At 39.4% G+C, this 21,630-nt stretch overlaps 1 protein-coding gene across 2 annotated transcripts in view; it reads right to left on the reverse strand.

Annotated features, from left to right (window-relative positions):
* The window catches only part of LOC106057093 (protocadherin Fat 3-like), a 51,332-nt gene that overhangs the window by 15,465 nt on the left and 14,237 nt on the right, over positions 1–21,630 (reverse strand). For both annotated transcript variants that reach the window (XM_056016067.1, XM_056016066.1), the window contains 9 exons: positions 19,252–19,377; positions 18,092–18,271; positions 17,113–17,209; positions 15,628–15,724; positions 15,083–15,171; positions 14,284–14,464; positions 10,887–11,061; positions 9,840–10,076; positions 9,291–9,363 (listed from right to left, as the gene is read on the reverse strand). In XM_056016067.1, coding sequence (XP_055872042.1) covers positions 9,291–9,363; positions 9,840–10,076; positions 10,887–11,061; positions 14,284–14,464; positions 15,083–15,171; positions 15,628–15,724; positions 17,113–17,209; positions 18,092–18,271; positions 19,252–19,377 — 1,255 coding nt within the window. The remainder of the gene's footprint in view (positions 1–9,290; positions 9,364–9,839; positions 10,077–10,886; positions 11,062–14,283; positions 14,465–15,082; positions 15,172–15,627; positions 15,725–17,112; positions 17,210–18,091; positions 18,272–19,251; positions 19,378–21,630) is intronic.

Here is a 21,630-nt window from a genome sequence, read left to right on the forward strand (position 1 = left end):
GACATACAGTCAGAGTGAGTTGGTATTAAGATTAGTACCAGACATACAGTCAGTGAGTCGGTATTAAGATTAGTACCAGACATACAGTCAGAGTGAGTTGGTATTAAGATTAGTACCAGACATACAGTCAGAGTGAGTTTGTATTAAGATTAGTAGCAGACATACAGTCAGAATGAGTCGGTATTAAGATTAGTACCAGACATACAGTCAGTGAGTCGGTATTAAGATTAGTAGCAGACATACAGTCAGTGAGTCGGTATTAAGATTAGTACGAGACATACAGTCAGTGAGTCGGTATTAAGATTAGTACCAGACATACATTCAGTTAGTCGGTATTAAGATTAGTAGCAGACATACAGTGAGTGAGTCGGTATTAAGATTAGTAGCAGACATACAGTCAGTGAGTCGGTATTAAGATTAGTACCAGACATACAGTCAGTGAGTCGGTATTAAGATTAGTAGCAGACATACAGTCAGTGAGTTGGTATTAAGATTAGTAGCAGACATACAGACAGAGTGAGTTGGTATTAAGATTAGTACCAGACATACATTCAGTTAGTCGGTATTAAGATTAGTAGCAGACATACAGTCAGTGAGTTGGTATTAAGATTAGTAGCAGACATACAGTCAGTGAGTCGGTATTAAGATTAGTAGCAGACATACAGTCAGTGAGTCGGTATTAAGATTAGTACGAGACATACAGTCAGTGAGTCGGTATTAAGATTAGTACCAGACATACATTCAGTTAGTCGGTATTAAGATTAGTAGCAGACATACAGTAAGTGAGTCGGTATTAAGATTAGTACGAGACATACAGTCAATGAGTCGGTATTAAGATTAGTAGCAGACATACAGTGAGTGAGTCGGTATTAAGATTAGTACCAGACATACATTCAGTTAGTCGGTATTAAGATTAGTAGCAGACATACAGTCAGTGAGTCGGTATTAAGATTAGTACCAGACATACAGTCAGTGAGTCGGTATTAAGATTAGTACCAGACATACAGTCAATGAGTCGGTATTAAGATTAGTAGCAGACATACAGTCAGAGTGAGTCGGTATTAAGATTAATACCAGACATACATTCAGTTAGTCGGTATTAAGATTAGTAGCAGACATACAGTCAGTGAGTCGGTATTAAGATTAGTAGCAGACATACAGTCAGTGAGTCGGTATTAAGATTAGTACCAGACATACAGTCAGTGAGTCGGTATTAAGATTAGTAGCAGACATACAGTCAGTGAGTCGGTATTAAGATTAGTAGCAGACATACAGTCAGTGAGTCGGTATTAAGATTAGTAGCAGACATACAGTCAGTGAGTCGGTATTAAGATTAGTAGCAGACATACAGTCAGTGAGTCGGTATTAAGATTAGTACGAGACATACAGTCAGTGAGTCGGTATTAAGATTAGTAGCAGACATACAGTCAATGAGTCGGTATTAAGATTAGTAGCAGACATACAGTCAATGAGTCGGTATTAAGATTAGTAGCAGACATACAGTCAGAGTGAGTTGGTATTAAGATTAGTAGCAGACATACAGTCAATGAGTCGGTATTAAGATTAGTAGCAGACATACAGTGAGTGAGTCGGTATTAAGATTAGTAGCAGACATACAGTCAATGAGTCGGTATTAAGATTAGTAGCAGACATACAGTCAGTGAGTCGGTATTAAGATTAGTAGCAGACATACAGTCAGAGTGAGTTGGTATTAAGATTAGTAGCAGACATACAGTCAGTGAGTCGGTATTAAGATTAGTACCAGACATACAGTCAGTGAGTCGGTATTAAGATTAGTACCAGACATACAGTCAGTGAGTCGGTATTAAGATTAGTAGCAGACATACAGTCAGTGAGTCGGTATTAAGATTAGTAGCAGACATACAGTCAATGAGTCGGTATTAAGATTAGTAGCAGTCATACAGTCAGTGAGTCGGTATTAAGATTAGTAGCAGACATACAGTCAGTGAGTCGGTATTAAGATTAGTACCAGACATACAGTCAGTGAGTCGGTATTAAGATTAGTAGCAGACATACAGTCAGTGAGTCGGTATTAAGATTAGTACCAGACATACAGTCAGTGAGTCGGTATTAAGATTAGTACCAGACATACAGTCAGTGAGTCGGTATTAAGATTAGTACCAGACATACAGTCAGAGTGAGTTGGTATTAAGATTAGTAGCAGACATACAGTCAGTGAGTCGGTATTAAGATTAGTAGCAGACATACAGTCTGTGAGTCGGTATTAAGATTAGTACCAGACATACAGTCAGAGTGAGTTGGTATTAAGATTAGTAGCAGACATACAGTCAGAGTGAGTTGGTATTAAGATTATTACCAGACATACAGTCAGTGAGTCGGTATTAAGATTAGTAGCAGACATACAGTCAGAGTGAGTTGGTATTAAGATTAGTAGCAGACATACAGTCAGTGAGTCGGTATTAAGATTAGTACCAGACATACAGTCAGTGAGTCGGTATTAAGATTAGTAGCAGACATACAGTCAGAGTGAGTTGGTATTAAGATTAGTAGCAGACATACAGTCAGTGAGTCGGTATTAAGATTAGTAGCAGACATACAGTGAGTGAGTCGGTATTAAGATTAGTACCAGACATACAGTCAGTGAGTCGGTATTAAGATTAGTACCAGACATTCAGTCAGTGAGTTGGTATTAAGATTAGTAGCAGACATACAGTCAGAGTGAGTTGGTATTAAGATTAGTAGCAGACATACAGTCAGTGAGTTGGTATTAAGATTAGTAGCAGACATACAGTCAGAGTGAGTTGGTATTAAGATTAGTACCAGACATACAGTCAGAGTGAGTCAGTATTAAGATTAGTACCAGACATACAGTCAGTGAGTCGGTATTAAGATTAGTAGCAGACATACAGTCAGTGAGTCGGTATTAAGATTAGTACCAGACATACAGTCAGTGAGTCGGTATTAAGATTACTACCAGACATACAGTCAGTGAGTCGGTATTAAGATTAGTAGCAGACATACAGTCAGTGAGTCGGTATTAAGATTAGTACCAGACATACAGTCAATGAGTCGGTATTAAGATTAGTACCAGACATACATTCAGTGAGTCGGTATAAAGATTAGTACCAGACATACAGTCAGTGAGTTGGTATTAAGCTTAGTAGCAGACATACAGTGAGTGAGTCGGTATTAAGATTAGTACCAGACATACAGTCAGTGAGTCGGTATTAAGATTAGTACCAGACATACAGTCAGTGAGTAGGTATTAAGATTAGTAGCAGACATACAGTCAGAGTGAGTTGGTATTAAGATTAGTACCAGACATACAGTCAGTAAGTCGGTATTAAGATTAGTAGCAGACATACAGTCAGTGAGTCGGTATTAAGATTAGTAGCAGACATACAGTCAGAGTGAGTCGGTATTAAGATTAGTAGCAGACATACAGTCAGTGAGTCGGTATTAAGATTAGTAGCAGACATACAGTCAGTGAGTTGGTATTAAGATTAGTACCAGACATACAGTCAGAGTGAGTTGGTATTAAGATTAGTAGCAGACATACAGTCAGTGAGTCGGTATTAAGATTAGTAGCAGACATACAGTCAGTGAGTTGGTATTAAGATTAGTACCAGACATACAGTCAGTGAGTCGGTATTAAGATTAGTAGCAGACATACAATCAGAGTGAGTCGGTATTAAGATTAGTAGCAGACATACAGTCAGTGAGTTGGTATTAAGATTAGTACCAGACATACAGTCAGTGAATTGGTATTAAGATTAGTAGCAGACATACAGTCAGTTAGTCGGTATTAAGATTAGTACCAGACATACAGTCAGTGAGTCGGTATTAAGATTAGTACCAGACATACAGTCAGTGAGTCGGTATTAAGATTAGTAGCAGACATACATTCAGTTAGTCGGTATTAAGATTAGTACCAGACATACAGTCAGTGAGTCGGTATTAAGATTAGTACCAGACATACAGTCAGTGAGTCGGTATTAAGATTAGTACCAGACATACAGTCAGTGAGTCGGTATTAAGATTAGTACCAGACATACAGTCAGAGTGAGTCGGTATTAAGATTAGTAGCAGACATACATTCAGTTATTCGGTATTAAGATTAGTACCAGACATACAGTCAGTGAGTTGGTATTAAGATTAGTACCAGACATACAGTCAATAAGTCGGTATTAAGATTAGTAGCAGACATACAGTCAGTGAGTCGGTATTAAGATTAGTACCAGACATACATTCAGTTAGTCGGTATTAAGATTAGTAGCAGACATACAGTCAGTGAGTTGGTATTAAGATTAGTAGCAGACATACAGTCAGTGAGTCGGTATTAAGATTAGTAGCAGACATACAGTCAGTGAGTCGGTATTAAGATTAGTACGAGACATACAGTCAGTGAGTCGGTATTAAGATTAGTAGCAGACATACAGTCAGTGAGTTGGTATTAAGATTAGTACCAGACATACAGTCAGTGAGTCGGTATTAAGATTAGTAGCAGACATACAATCAGAGTGAGTCGGTATTAAGATTAGTAGCAGACATACAGTCAGTGAGTTGGTATTAAGATTAGTACCAGACATACAGTCAGTGAATTGGTATTAAGATTAGTAGCAGACATACAGTCAGTTAATCGGTATTAAGATTAGTACCAGACATACAGTCAGTGAGTCGGTATTAAGATTAGTACCAGACATACAGTCAGTGAGTCGGTATTAAGATTAGTAGCAGACATACATTCAGTTAGTCGGTATTAAGATTAGTACCAGACATACAGTCAGTGAGTCGGTATTAAGATTAGTACCAGACATACAGTCAGTGAGTCGGTATTAAGATTAGTACCAGACATACAGTCAGTGAGTCGGTATTAAGATTAGTACCAGACATACAGTCAGAGTGAGTCGGTATTAAGATTAGTAGCAGACATACATTCAGTTATTCGGTATTAAGATTAGTACCAGACATACAGTCAGTGAGTTGGTATTAAGATTAGTACCAGACATACAGTCAATAAGTCGGTATTAAGATTAGTAGCAGACATACAGTCAGTGAGTCGGTATTAAGATTAGTACGAGACATACAGTCAGTGAGTCGGTATTAAGATTAGTAGCAGACATACAGTCAGTGAGTCGGTATTAAGATTAGTACCAGACATACAGTCAGTGAGTCGGTATTAAGATTAGTAACAGACATACAGTCAGTGAGTCGGTATTAAGATTAGTACCAGACATACAGTCAGTGAGTCGGTATTAAGATTAGTAGCAGACATACAGTCAATGAGTCGGTATTAAGATTAGTAGCAGACATACAGTCAGTGAGTCGGTATTAAGATTAGTAGCAGACATACAATCAGAGTGAGTCGGTATTAAGATTAGTACCAGACATACAGTCAGTGAGTCGGTATTAAGATTAGTAGCAGACATACAATCAGAGTGAGTCGGTATTAAGATTAGTACAAGACATACTGTCAGTGAGTCGGTATTAAAATTAGTAGCAGACATACAGTCAGTGAGTCGGTATAAAGATTAGTAGCAGACATACAGTCACTGAGTCGGTATTAAGATTAGTAGCAGACATACAGTGAGTGAGTCGGTATTAAGATTAGTACCAGACATACAGTCAGAGTGAGTTGGTATTAAGATTAGTAGCAGACATACAGTCAGAGTGAGTTGGTATTAAGATTAGTACCAGACATACAGTCAGTGAGTCGGTATTAAGATTAGTACCAGACATACAGTCAGAGTGAGTTGGTATTAAGATTAGTACCAGACATACAGTCAGAGTGAGTTTGTATTAAGATTAGTAGCAGACATACAGTCAGAATGAGTCGGTATTAAGATTAGTACCAGACATACAGTCAGTGAGTCGGTATTAAGATTAGTAGCAGACATACAGTCAGTGAGTCGGTATTAAGATTAGTACGAGACATACAGTCAGTGAGTCGGTATTAAGATTAGTACCAGACATACATTCAGTTAGTCGGTATTAAGATTAGTAGCAGACATACAGTGAGTGAGTCGGTATTAAGATTAGTAGCAGACATACAGTCAGTGAGTCGGTATTAAGATTAGTACCAGACATACAGTCAGTGAGTCGGTATTAAGATTAGTAGCAGACATACAGTCAGTGAGTTGGTATTAAGATTAGTAGCAGACATACAGACAGAGTGAGTTGGTATTAAGATTAGTACCAGACATACATTCAGTTAGTCGGTATTAAGATTAGTAGCAGACATACAGTCAGTGAGTTGGTATTAAGATTAGTAGCAGACATACAGTCAGTGAGTCGGTATTAAGATTAGTAGCAGACATACAGTCAGTGAGTCGGTATTAAGATTAGTACGAGACATACAGTCAGTGAGTCGGTATTAAGATTAGTACCAGACATACATTCAGTTAGTCGGTATTAAGATTAGTAGCAGACATACAGTAAGTGAGTCGGTATTAAGATTAGTACGAGACATACAGTCAATGAGTCGGTATTAAGATTAGTAGCAGACATACAGTGAGTGAGTCGGTATTAAGATTAGTACCAGACATACATTCAGTTAGTCGGTATTAAGATTAGTAGCAGACATACAGTCAGTGAGTCGGTATTAAGATTAGTACCAGACATACAGTCAGTGAGTCGGTATTAAGATTAGTACCAGACATACAGTCAATGAGTCGGTATTAAGATTAGTAGCAGACATACAGTCAGAGTGAGTCGGTATTAAGATTAATACCAGACATACATTCAGTTAGTCGGTATTAAGATTAGTAGCAGACATACAGTCAGTGAGTCGGTATTAAGATTAGTAGCAGACATACAGTCAGTGAGTCGGTATTAAGATTAGTACCAGACATACAGTCAGTGAGTCGGTATTAAGATTAGTAGCAGACATACAGTCAGTGAGTCGGTATTAAGATTAGTAGCAGACATACAGTCAGTGAGTCGGTATTAAGATTAGTAGCAGACATACAGTCAGTGAGTCGGTATTAAGATTAGTAGCAGACATACAGTCAGTGAGTCGGTATTAAGATTAGTACGAGACATACAGTCAGTGAGTCGGTATTAAGATTAGTAGCAGACATACAGTCAATGAGTCGGTATTAAGATTAGTAGCAGACATACAGTCAATGAGTCGGTATTAAGATTAGTAGCAGACATACAGTCAGAGTGAGTTGGTATTAAGATTAGTAGCAGACATACAGTCAATGAGTCGGTATTAAGATTAGTAGCAGACATACAGTGAGTGAGTCGGTATTAAGATTAGTAGCAGACATACAGTCAATGAGTCGGTATTAAGATTAATAGCAGACATACAGTCAGTGAGTCGGTATTAAGATTAGTAGCAGACATACAGTCAGAGTGAGTTGGTATTAAGATTAGTAGCAGACATACAGTCAGTGAGTCGGTATTAAGATTAGTACCAGACATACAGTCAGTGAGTCGGTATTAAGATTAGTACCAGACATACAGTCAGTGAGTCGGTATTAAGATTAGTAGCAGACATACAGTCAGTGAGTCGGTATTAAGATTAGTAGCAGACATACAGTCAATGAGTCGGTATTAAGATTAGTAGCAGTCATACAGTCAGTGAGTCGGTATTAAGATTAGTAGCAGACATACAGTCAGTGAGTCGGTATTAAGATTAGTACCAGACATACAGTCAGTGAGTCGGTATTAAGATTAGTAGCAGACATACAGTCAGTGAGTCGGTATTAAGATTAGTACCAGACATACAGTCAGTGAGTCGGTATTAAGATTAGTACCAGACATACAGTCAGTGAGTCGGTATTAAGATTAGTACCAGACATACAGTCAGAGTGAGTTGGTATTAAGATTAGTAGCAGACATACAGTCAGTGAGTCGGTATTAAGATTAGTAGCAGACATACAGTCTGTGAGTCGGTATTAAGATTAGTACCAGACATACAGTCAGAGTGAGTTGGTATTAAGATTAGTAGCAGACATACAGTCAGAGTGAGTTGGTATTAAGATTATTACCAGACATACAGTCAGTGAGTCGGTATTAAGATTAGTAGCAGACATACAGTCAGAGTGAGTTGGTATTAAGATTAGTAGCAGACATACAGTCAGTGAGTCGGTATTAAGATTAGTACCAGACATACAGTCAGTGAGTCGGTATTAAGATTAGTAGCAGACATACAGTCAGAGTGAGTTGGTATTAAGATTAGTAGCAGACATACAGTCAGTGAGTCGGTATTAAGATTAGTAGCAGACATACAGTCATTGAGTCGGTATTAAGATTAGTAGCAGACATACAGTCAGTGAGTCGGTATTAAGATTAGTAGCAGACATACAGTCAGTGAGTCGGTATTAAGATTAGTACCAGACATACAGTCAGTGAGTCGGTATTAAGATTAGTAGCAGACATACAGTCAGTGAGTCGGTATTAAGATTAGTACCAGACATACAGTCAATGAGTCGGTATTAAGATTAGTAGCAGACATACAGTCAGTGAGTCGGTATTAAGATTAGTACCAGACATACAGTCAGTGAGTCGGTATTAAGATTAGTACCAGACATACAGTCAGTGAGTCGGTATTAAGATTAGTAGCAGACATACAGTCAGTGAGTCGGTATTAAGATTAGTAGCAGACATACAGTCAGTAAGTTGGTATTAAGATTAGTAGCAGACATACAGTCAGTGAGTTGGTATTAAGATTAGTACCAGACATACAGTCAGTGAGTCGGTATTAAGATTAGTAGCAGACATACAGTCAGTGAGTTGGTATTAAGATTAGTAGCAGACATACATTCAGTGAGTTGGTATTAAGATTAGTAGCAGACATACAGTCAGAGTGAGTTGGTATTAAGATTAGTAGCAGACATACAGTCAGAGTGAGTTGGTATTAAGATTAGTACCAGACATACAGTCAGTGAGTCGGTATTAAGATTAGTAGCAGACATACAGTCAGAGTGAGTTGGTATTAAGATTAGTAGCAGACATACAGTCAGAGTGAGTTGGTATTAAGATTAGTAGCAGACATACAGTCAGAGTGAGTCGGTATTAAGATTAGTACCAGACATACAGTCAGAGTGAGTTGGTATTAAGATTAGTAGCAGACATACAGTCAGAGTGAGTTGGTATGAGCTTTGTACAAAAATAGAAACACTAAGAGGGTTCACTCACGTGCGATAAAAATTTCAAAGGCATATTTTTAAGGTCTTTTAATTTTCTTATCTTTTTTTAAATTAAAAGTTTCAAAGACATCGTATTCTAATTTTCAAAATACAAAAATAATTTAAAAAAAACAACAACACACACACACACAAAATCCCATAAATATAACTTACTTAACTGGTCGTACACATATATTTTTCAGACAGTAATAGGCTACAGCTATAAATAATAACAGCACAAGTAGTCCTGGAATAAACAGACACAATAAAATTACTAGATGATTGACACGACAAGACACTCTCGAGCTTAACGGCTATGATACCGTAATTCTTGAATCATTAAAAATAGTATCAGTAAATTAAGAGGCAGACAGATAGCGATGGCCTGTCTTCTACAGTGATTATTGAAAACTAAAGAGACTTTTCGTTAAGAGGGAAAATTGTTGAAAAATCACGTTTAGTGCCTCAAGATTATAATGATAGGATTGGTAAACGTGCATATGCATATTAACAATAATAAAGTCAGTGAACGCGTAATACAAATATTACTTTTACATACATAGAGATTAGTGAGTAGGTCTTTGTCTACAAATTTTGAACATTTAAAAAAAGAAAAGGATTTAATTTTTTTCTAGTTTTACCAGTTTGGTCATACTGCGACCCTTTGCAGCGTCATGCATAATTATAATTACCCCCAATGTCCCCTGAACTACGGGCGCATACCAATGAGTCCCATCAGCAGGCCAAAGAAGACCTTGAACTCGGTGTAATCCCACATGCCCTTTGTGGTAGTGGTGGTGCTCTTGGTGGTGGTGGACGTTGTCGTGGTTACGGTGGTCGTAGTCTGGGCCGTAAAGACCACTTGAACTGTGGAGAAGGATGTCAGCTGAGGCGAACCACCGTCCACGCATCGGACAAATGTCTTGAACGTGGTTCCACTTAGGTCGTAGGTAAACAGGTCTGTAGAGCAAAAAGAACATAATTAAGGCACATATTTTATGGAGCAGAGAACTGGAGAACCACTATCATCACCACAGACACAAAAAAAAACAATCCAGATATTCATTAATATGAAGGGGGAAGATTCTTATGATCCGCTGGTTAGACAAGATCTTAAAATAGGAGCTGTGGCAAAGAGCAAAGCAGCAGCACATTAAAATAGATATCTTTCAAAGACGCTGGAGATGAATAGGTCACACCCTTCGCAAGCCAGCACCCAACATCACAAGGCAAGCCCTAACTTGGAACCCCCCAAGGAAAGATGAAGAGGGAACGGCCTAGGAGTAAATGGCCTAGGAGTAAATGACGCCTCGATATGGAAGCTTATGATAAGCAGATGGGTCAGACGAGAGGACTGTTGGGGAGACTCGTCCAGAACTGAGATGCCAGGAGGAAGCTGGTTGTTGGCAGGGATCACAGGCAGAGATGAGATGAAAAGAGAGTAAAAAGAGGTATCTGGTAAGATCCCTCTTATCTGCCCTCTTTGGTACAATGCCCTGTATCTGCCTACTTTGGTATAATGCCCTTAATCGGTCCACATTGGTACAATGCCCTGTATCTGCCCACTTTGGTACCATTCCCTTTATCTGTCCACATTGGTACAATGCCCTGTATCTGCCCACTTTGGTATAATGCCCTTTATCTACCCACTTTGGTACAATGCCCTGTATCTGCCCACTTTGGTACCATTCCCTTTATCTGCCCTTCTTCTGCATAAGTCTAACTTGTATAAGAAAAAAAACATACAGACGTACTTTACGCTGAGCTTACTTGTATAAAAAATCTCGCCAGTTGGCGTGACGTTAATGAAATTGCTGGTGGACGCAGGGCTGACTGCGGCCACCTCGAGGTGAACATCGTTGTTGGGTGAGGTGAGGTCATCGTCTATCATGGAGTAGCTGCCCAGCTGTTTGACATCGTCACTCTCTGTCACGTAGTAAATCAGCTTAAAATGGAAACACAACAGAGAACGGTTAATTACTTCTAGTCTGTTTCTTGTTCAAATCTACTGCTGGTGACAGATGTAGACTGCGAAAGAGAACTTGAACCAATCACAGGTAGAACATGGTTATGCCTGCGTTGGATGTGGCAAATTATGTAGATCACAGAACTGCGTAGCTACTTTAGATATGTATAACTTCCTAATCTTTGGACTCGAAAAACAAAAAAAGCCGTATTATTATATTATTCCATTTCTGTACTTGTTAAACTGACGCTGTCTTGGCTCTGAAGATTTCGGAAGAATATTTCACGTGACCACGCAAACCCAGTTTTGACCTGCGTAGTTTTATTTACCTCTGACTAAGAAAATCCCTTTTCCGTCGAGTTTGTCACCTCTGATGTAGAAAATCCCTTTTCCGTCGAGTTTGTCACCTCTGATGTAGAAAAGCCGTTGTCCCTAGAGTTTGTCACCTCTGATGTAGAAAAGCCGTTGTCCCTAGAGTTTGTCACCTCTGATGTAGAAAAGCCGTTGTCCCTAGAGTTTGTCACCTCTGATGTAGAAAAGCCGTTGTCCCTAGAGTTTGTCACCTCTGATGTAGAAAAGCCGTTGTCCCTAGAGTTTGTCACCTCTGATGTAGAAAAGCCGTTGTCCCTAGAGTTTGTCACCTCTGATGTAGAAAAGCCGTTGTCCTTCGAGTTTGTCACCTCTGATGTAGAAAAGCCGTTGTCCCTAGAGTTTGTCACCTCTGATGTAGAAAAGCCGTTGTCCCTAGAGTTTGTCACCTCTGATGTAGAAAAGCCGTTGTCCCTAGAGTTTGTCACCTCTGATGTAGAAAAGCCGTTGTCCCTAGAGTTTGTCACCTCTGATGTAGAAAAGCCGTTGTCCTTCGAGTTTGTCACCTCTGATGTTGAAAAGCCGTTGTCCCTAGAGTTTGTCACCTCTGATGTAGAAAAGCCATTGTCCTTCGAGTTTGTCACCTCTGATGTAGAAAAGCCGTTGTCCCTAGAGTTTGTCACCTCTGATGAAGAAAAGCCGTTGTCCCTCGAGTTTGTCACCTCTGATGTAGAAAAGCCGTTGTCCCTCGAGTTTGTCACCTCTGATGTAGAAAAGCCGTTGTCCCTAGAGTTTGTCACCTCTGATGTTGAAAAGCCGTTGTTTTTCGAGTTTGTCACCTCTGATGTAGAAAAGCCGTTGTCCCTAGAGTTTGTCACCTCTGATGTAGAAAAGCCGTTGTCCCTAGAGTTTGTCACCTCTGATGTAGAAAAGCCGTTGTCCCTAGAGTTTGTCACCTCTGATGTAGAAAAGCCGTTGTCCCTAGAGTTTGTCACCTCTGATGCAGAAAAGCCATTGTCCCTAGAGTTTGTCACCTCTGATGTAGAAAAGCCGTTGTCCCTAGAGTTTGTCACCTCTGATGTAGAAAAGCCGTTGTCCTTCGAGTTTGTCACCTCTGATGTAGAAAAGCCGTTGTCCCTAGAGTTTGTCACCTCTGATGTAGAAAAGCCGTTGTCCCTAGAGTTTGTCACCTCTGATGTAGAAAAGCCGTTGTCCCTAGAGTTTGTCACCTCTGATGTAGAAAAGCCGTTGTCCTTCGAGTTTGTCACCTCTGATGTTGAAAAGCCGTTGTCCCTAGAGTTTGTCACCTCTGATGTAGAAAAGCCGTTGTCCTTCGAGTTTGTCACCTCTGATGTAGAAAAGCCGTTGTCCCTCGCGTTTGTCACCTCTGATGTAGAAAAGCCGTTGTCCCTAGAGTTTGTCACCTCTGATGTAGAAAAGCCATTGTCCTTCGAATTTGTCACCTCTGATGTAGAAAAGCCGTTGTCCTTCGAGTTTGTCACCTCTGATGAAGAAAAGCCGTTGTCCCTCGAGTTTGTCACCTCTGATGTAGAAAAGCCGTTGTCCCTCGAGTTTGTCACCTCTGATGTAGAAAAGCCGTTGTCCCTAGAGTTTGTCACCTCTGATGTTGAAAAGCCGTTGTTTTTCGAGTTTGTCACCTCTGATGTAGAAAAGCCGTTGTCCCTAGAGTTTGTCACCTCTGATGTAGAAAAGCCGTTGTCCCTAGAGTTTGTCACCTCTGATGTAGAAAAGCCGTTGTCCCTAGAGTTTGTCACCTCTGATGTAGAAAAGCCGTTGTGCCTAGAGTTTGTCACCTCTGATGTAGAAAAGACGTTGTCCCTAGAGTTTGTCACCTCTGATGTAGAAAAGCCGTTGTCCCTAGAGTTTGTCACCTCTGATGTAGAAAAGCCGTTGTCCCTAGAGTTTGTCACCTCTGATGTAGAAAAGCCGTTGTCCTTCGAGTTTGTCACCTCTGATGTAGAAAAGCCGTTGTTCTTCGAGTTTGTCACCTCTGATGTAGAAAAGCCGTTGTTCTTCGAGTTTGTCACCTCTGATGTAGAAAAGCCGTTGTTCTTCGAGTTTGTCACCTCTGATGTAGAAAAGCCGTTGTCCCTAGAGTTTGTCACCTCTGATGTAGAAAAGCCGTTGTCCCTAGAGTTTGTCACCTCTGATGTAGAAAAGCCGTTGTCCCTAGAGTTTGTCACCTCTGATGTAGAAAAGCCGTTGTCCTTCGAGTTTGTCACCTCTGATGTAGAAAAGCCGTTGTCCTTCGAGTTTATCACCTCTGATGTAGAAAAGCCGTTGTTCGTCGAGGGTGTGCTTCAAATCTCTTTTGCTGTGTATGCCTTCTCTTTGGCAATTGCTTACATTGGGGTCAAACATTTTTGGAGGTAACTTTGATAGAGTTCTGCATCGGTCACTTTTCAAGAATTCCTTTACTTCAATACTTAATGGGTTTGATTATTGTTGTGGGTCTTCATCTTCTCTCGAACTAACTCGAATGCTATAATGAAGTGCAATTAGCTCATGTTTATGTGTTAATTAGCATGGCATTCTAAAGAAATGAATAAATCACTTGTGACATTAAATTTAATTTATCTTCTCTTTGCATATATTTAGTATGCAAATATTTTAAAATTATGGAGACCTCGTTCTAAGGATGAAACTCTAAGTGGATGAGAAGTCTGCTCTGCCTGAAATCCGGCAAAGTCGTACACTGGCAATGACCTCCAACTTAACACTTTAACTCAGTTATGTTAGTGTGTATCTAGGAACCATCAATTACATTCAACAGCCTCGCACTAGCACCAACTAGCATCAATCATCCTTCTGTAAGGCCCCTAGTGAACACGACGCCTCACCAACCTATTTACAGACCGAATCACTTCTTACCAAGCTAGAGCTCAGCTGACACTTGTTGTCGTTAAGGTCGTATACATGAATCTGGACAGATGCCGTGCTGCTGGCGCCTTTGCTGTCAGTGGCGGTCAAAGTGGTCGTGATTTCAGAAACTGTTGTCATTTCCAGGTCGTAGTTTTGGGCCCATTGTAAACTGTTGGTGACTATGTCGTAGCTGTAGAGTTTAGAAGTAGGGAGATATTCTTTTAGAGACTCGTAGATGCGAATTCATGAAAAATAAAAGCAGAAAAAGAATAAAACAAAGTGTGGAAACAAAGAGGAAGAGAATGAGAGAAATGAATGATTGATAAAAAAAAAGACAGAAAGAGAGAGAGAGAGAAATAAAAGAGAAAGAGAGAGAGAACGAGAGAGAGAGAGAGAGAAAGAAGTCAGAATAACATGAGAATGATAGTGAAAAGTAAGGAAGTATAACAAGAGAGAGAGAGAGAGAGAGAGAGAGAGAGAGGACAAAATAATGACCCTCAGAGGGAAAACAAAGAAGGAGAATTAGAGGGAGTAAAAAAAAAGAGAGAGAGAAAGAAAGAGAGATAGAAAGAGAAATGACAAAGAAAGTAAAGAAAGAAAGTTATAGAGGAATGAGAATGACAGAGTAGGAGAAAAAGAGGATCAAAGAGATAAGAGAGAAAGAAGAGGAATTACAAAGAGAGAGAGAGAGAGAGAAAGAGAGAGAGAGAAAGAGAAAGAGAGAGAGAGAGAGAGAGAGAGAGAGAAGGAATGACAAAGAGAGGAACTAATATATAATACACTTAAATGCATCAGTGTGACAACATACCTGAAATTTGGGTCACTTACAGTCACTGTGTAGCTGTCTCCCTCTGGGTCAGTCAGCTTGGCCCCCAGTGAGCAGGATGCCCCACCTACCTATTTACAGAGACTACTAATAGCATGAAAAAAAGCAAGAGATTGGATACACTAAATAATTCAGTTTTGGTCAGTAATTGTTAAAAAATGAATGCATTTATTAAACGATTTTTTTTTTTACGCAATGCCATTAGCTCTGTCTGTATCAGATGTGACAAAATATGCAGGTCGAAATTGTGTTTGCGTAGTCATTCGTAGCAAGATTCTCGTTGCCTGTCAGAGAGGCGCTGCAGACCTGCCACATCACCAGAAAATTCCTCAATGGAGACTGATAAGGGACTACAATGAATTTTATTTCTCTTTAACGAAACTCGACTCTGGGAGCGCCAGAGAATGAATACTCGTTCGTTTCTAACATAATAATAATAATATTAATAGGCATTTAGCTAGTTCATTTTAGACACTATTCTTGCAATTATGATACAGAAAACAGACACTAATCTGTTATCTACTCACCACTCCCTCTGTTATATTACAGTAGTACTGCGTAGCTGACCATTTGGGTGGTTCATTGATGTCATTGACTACAATTGTCAACACGTCATTGCCATCACTGGAAAACAGCAACAACATAATGACACAATAATAAAGATCTGGTTGGACATACGAAACACATTTTGATTGTATATTCTCCCTTGCACTTCCAACAAAGCTTACTTCCCCTTTCAGACCTTGCGATTTGTAAGGCAGATAATGTTAAGGTCATCTTTTCCACCTGTCAACAACATCGACCTGTCAACAACATCGACCTATCAACAACATCGACCTGTCAACAACATCGACCTGTCAACAACATCGACCTGTCAACAACATCCACCTGTCAACAACATCCACCTGTCAACAACATCGACCTGTCAACAACATCGACCAACCGCCTTAACGTTTCCCCATAGCTTAACCCTGATGATCCTAGTCTTCGCACAGGTTTCGAACCTGGGGCCCCCGGTTCAGAAGCCAAGCGTTTTACCACTCAGCCACCGCGCCTCCCTCCCTTGTCGACGATATTGACAACAAATTAGTTTTATTAAAAAAATGTTAAAACTTTCTTATCAGACATTTGCATGGTAGAGTCTGTGATTGAAGTTTAACAGATGCTATTAGTACAAAAAGTTTTTAATACTCTTCTGATGTGTGCTGATACTCGATTTCTGTATTTTTATGATTCTAATGATTTTCTAAACTCTCTACAAGTTTGCTGGGCAAAGATTTCTAGTAACAAAAAATGGCTTAAACAATGTAAAAGAGAAACTTCTATTACTATCAAAACAAAAAAAAAACTAGTTGCATGTCAGTTAACGAATGGTCTCACTTGCACACCGCGTGACACTCTAGGTCACTCTAGGATACTGTTGTAACTCTAGGGTAGGCATTCAACGTAAAGCAACTCAACACAGGGTGTTTATTCACTAGGACAAACTGTCACAAACACGTAACATCCTTCAGTTTCCTCAGAGTCTTACTACTAAGTATACCAGTCCTTTGCTACTTAACCCGAATGTGGACCAACGACAGCCTTCCCCGCTTCGCTCCAGGTCCCTACTACAACCTTCAGGCAGCACAAAAGTTGGCCTCTTAGTTTCCCAAACATTCAGACTCTTCACAATCCCTGATGCACTGTTATTCTCTCTCTCCTAGTGTCTTCCCGTTTTCGTTCACTAGTGCGCTCGTGCGCACCTCAAGCACAGGTACAAGGCAGGGTTACAACAATACTGTCAGATGGTTACTTCAAAACTATTGGCCTAAGAAAAGACTAGAAGATGATTTTTTTGATCCGACGGTATTTGATACCACAACGATCATAGACCGAGGGGAGGGGAACGATTGGATGTCAAACACAGTCACTGCATTTTATGAGGCCAAATCTAGTATCTTTATTTTATATTATAGTAACTAATCTAGAATTATGTTAAACATTTGTGTCTGCCCAAAAATGTCACTAACCTAAACAAGTATCCGTCAAGGAGTGTACATTTAAATGTGTAGCGGGATTTCACTTCGTAATCCAGGGCGTTGTCATAGGCAACAGCAATTTTTGTACCTTGATACAAATGAAGACATAAGCGAGTATCAGTATCAGAGACGTCTAGACATTATATAAATAGATAAGTACGTAGGTCTCATAATGTTATAATGTATCTAAAAATAAATTGCACAACATAAAATGTATGAATATTCTTTTTATTGCTTTTGTTTAGCGCAACGTAGCATATAAAGAGCGATATGGTTCAATCTCATTTATAGACCAGTTGGGGGAGGGGGGGAAGGGAGGGGTAACTGGTATAATGTTTTTGTGCTGTATTTATGCTCTCAGCAAACATAACTTTGCTCAAATGGGGACTCGAACTCTAGCCGCTTTGAAAGTTGGTAAAGCGATGTTTGCCACTCAATCCCACGTCCCACCATTTGTTTATACTTTGTCTTTTTCAAAATTGTTTGCGGTAGTCTCACCTGGCTTCAAGTCGCTTTGGAAAAAAAAAATCATTATGTCACTGAAGACTGATTTATCACCTTAAATTTAAATTTTGCTAAAGTCTTTCTAATTTTAAACACGGCTTCAGCAGAAGTTACTGCACTAGACTCAAAGGTTTCTTTGTATGCAGTAAAGAATGTGATTACATAAATAAACCTACATGAACATATTGCGCACTGTCTTGTTAATGAATAGAAGAACATAAGTATGGGAAGATCACCGAGAGGTTTTCTTGCATCAATAAAATAAAGAAATAAATAGAATGAGAAATTATAATCTATCTGCGCTTTCTGTTTATAACCCCGTGAACATTTAAAAAAAAATGTTTTTTGTTATAAACGTATTCAAGTCATCTCGAGTTGGTCAATGCTGCATAAAAGCAAACAATCTTGGAATTTGAGAACATAGTTATGTAAAAAAAGGGGGAACAACTACTTGTTAATTTGTAACCTGAAATCTTAAACTTGGTGATGTCACTTGGCGTGGTCAATGTACACGCTGGCTCCATTGGGTTCACGTATCTGGTTAGGTCAGTGACGGTCATGTCAATTATTTCAAAGTCTTTTGGAGCAGTCTCGTCGACCGTGAACGTGAGAGGAAGGTTGTCAATGGAAGGAGGCAGGTTCAAGTCTGAAATAGTTGCAAAAAAAAAAAATGTTTTGACTAATTAACGTGATCTTATTTAGTGTTAAATCCACATATTAAATTATATAGAAACTATTTTTTCCTATATTGAAATATTAATTTAATCATGATTTTTTGCTTCTAACATTGATTAGTGTTAAAATGTTCTGATTATTGGATATACTTTAAGGGGATGACGTTGCTGTTTCTTAAATACACTTTAACCGAACAAGCGACCTATTGGTTATCAAGAAAGGTGACTGCTTGGTAGACAACAGGCCTATGCCAGATTAGGAGGCCCTCTCCTGGATAGACGTTCTGTCTGTAGTCTGGCAAAAGTGCAGATTTCAGAACTCGGACATTGCATCAGGTTTTAGAAAGCTTCTTTTGTTTTTGCTGAGAAGAGGTGGCTGAGTGGAAAACTGCTTGGCTCCCGGAGGATCCTGGTTCAAATCCTGGTCATGACTGGGAATTTTAATTTAGGGATCTATATGGCGCCTCTGATTACAGCCAGCTCTATGGGTACCTGACATTGGCTGGGGAAAAGTAAAGACTTTTTCTTCGTTGCGCTGGCCACAATACACCCTGGATAAATGTGGGCCACAGAAATAGATGTTTTTTACATCATCAGCCCTATAGACCACAACGTCTGAAAAGGGGAACGTTTTTAATTAAACAGAAATACCCGCTTAAAAACACTATTTGGTTAATTGGTTTATCTAGAACACGTACAATTTTTTTTTCATTATTTTCTGACCTCTGAGTCCACCCAGCTCTGGTGGGTACCTTACATTGATTGGAGAAAATTAACTAGATCTTTAAAAACTATGTGCATATAAGAAAGAGCTAATGTAAAAAATATTAATAATGGTACAAAATGTCAAAACGCTTTAGCTATAAACTCTTCTCTGAGGTAATTGTTTAACAATCTATAAGAACAGGACAGTATAGAAGGGGAAACAACACACTAATGGATAGTAACTCACTATTCAGATTGACGGTCACGACGAAATCATTGATAGTGTTGTACCCGTCCGTAGCAGTGACTTTTAGTTTGTACGCTGAAGAGGTAGCGTACCTGAGGTCAGTGGCTACTCGAATCTTTCCATCTCCTAGGAAAGTATAAAACACAGAGAAGTATGTCACACACGAACACTCACACACATACACGATTTCAGGTATTCTTAGGAATTGGAATCCAGTGAACATAAGTATTGTAAGCCATTTTGTTTTGGTTGTAGAGAACCTTTTTTTCTTATTTATAAGTAATGCAAATTATTTAATCTACAATCGCTGGCATCAGTCTCTAAAAAAGGCAATGAATGAAATAATTAAAAAAATATTTAGCAATATTCAAAAAAGATTTTAAAACACAGAATTAAATGTTATTATTATTATTATGTTAGAAATGAACGAGTAGTCAGTCTCCGGCGCTGCCAGGGTCGAGTTTCGCTAAAAAGAAACAAAATTCATCGTAGTCCCTTTAGCAGTTTCCACTGAGGAATTTTCTGGTGATGTGGCAGGTCTGCAGCAGTACCGCCTTCTGACAGGCAACGAAGATGTTCCTAGGAATGTTAAGGGCCTTGAAGGTGTCTGTGAGGTCAGTTGTTATTATCCCCTCGGTTGATATAACAATGGGGTATATTGTTATTTTGGACAATTTCCATAGACGCTTAATCTCCAAGCCTAGGTTCCCATATTTTCTTTGTTTTTCTATCTCAGTTTTTCTTAAATTATGAGACAGTGGTACGGCGATATCGATAATGGTAGCGGTTTTTTCTTTTTTATCGATGAACAGCAGATCCGGGCGATTGAAATCTACCGTTTTGTCGGTCAGAATAGGCCTATCCCAGTACAGCAGATGTTCAGTAGACTCGAGAACCTCTTGCGGAGAGTATTTATAATAAGGGGGAGTGTCCTTACCGATCAATTTGTACGTCAAAGCCAGGTGTTGGTGTGTTAACTTTGCAACTTGGTTATGGCGACCTAGGTAGGCTGATTCTGATAGGGCTGGACATCCTGCCATAATGTGTTCAATCGACTCGCCCACATTTCCACATTTTCGGCATTTGTCGACAACATTGAGTTTCAGGATATGCTTCTCGTAATTTTTTGTCCTGATTACTCTGTCCTGTATTGCTGTAACAAAGCCTTCTGTTTCAGGGTAGAGATGACCTGCTTTGAGCCATGTTAAGGAAGCAGCCTTGTCGATGTTGTCCCCATGTAATGAAGCCGGAAATTTTCCGTGGAGTGTTTTTTCTTCCCATTGGCGAATCTCATGCCCTACGTCGTCCAAACCGATATTGACATCAGCATTGTGTAGGTTCAGAGGGGTTGCATCGGAGTCGTATTTCCGTAGGAAGGAAACTAATTTATGGCTGGAGGCGAGCAGTTTTGATCGTATTTTTAAAACTTGCATCTTACACAATTTGAAGATGTTCTGCAATCCACGACCCCCATCCTTCCTGGGCAGGTATAACCTTATGGTGGAGGACTTGGGGTGTAGACATCGAAACTTGGTTAGTAATTTTCTAGTGAGTCTGTCAATGTCATGTAGGTCGGTGTCAGTCCATTTGATCACACCGAACGTGTAAAGGAGCACAGGGACGGCCCAGCTGTTAATTGCAGTGATGAGATTACTGCCAGACAGTTTGGTGTTGAGGATTTTATTAACTCTTTGCCTATATTTGCCAAGGAAGTCCTCTTTTAATTTCTTATGGTTTATCTTGGCATTCTGGTTTATTCCAAGATATTTATAAATAGAGGCGGAGTTCAATTCCTCGATGCCTTCAAATTCAATGTTGGTGTTCGTTGCCTTGCCCTTTTTAATGCTTATGATGCCACACTTATCCAGGCCAAAGGACATACAGATATCGTCACTAAAGCATTTTACCGTTTTGATTAAGGTGTGTAATTTTTGCTCGGTTTCTGCATATAGCTTTAGATCATCCATGTATAATAAGTGGGACACACATTTTGTACATTTAGTGTCAACCCTAAAACCGTTTGTAGAGTCTTGGAGTAATGTAGATAGAGGATTAATCGCTAGGCAGAACCAGAGTGGAGATAGTGAGTCACCCTGGTATATACCTCTTCTTATGTGCACAGAACCTAGTTTATCACGATTTAGGTGCAGGTTTATCTTCCAATTATCCATACAGACTTTCAATAGTTGTTTTATTCTTGGGTTGATTCTATGGATGTCCAGGGTTTTTAATAGCCAATCATGCGGAACTGAATCGAAAGCTTTTTTGTAGTCGATGTAACACATGTGTAAATTTCTCTTTCTTCTATTAGCTTGATGCAATATAATACCATCTATAGTTAGCTGTACTTTACAGCCCATCGACTCTTCAATGCAACCT

This window comes from Biomphalaria glabrata, chromosome 17 (assembly GCF_947242115.1).
Source record: "Biomphalaria glabrata chromosome 17, xgBioGlab47.1, whole genome shotgun sequence".
NCBI lineage: Eukaryota > Metazoa > Mollusca > Gastropoda > Planorbidae > Biomphalaria > Biomphalaria glabrata.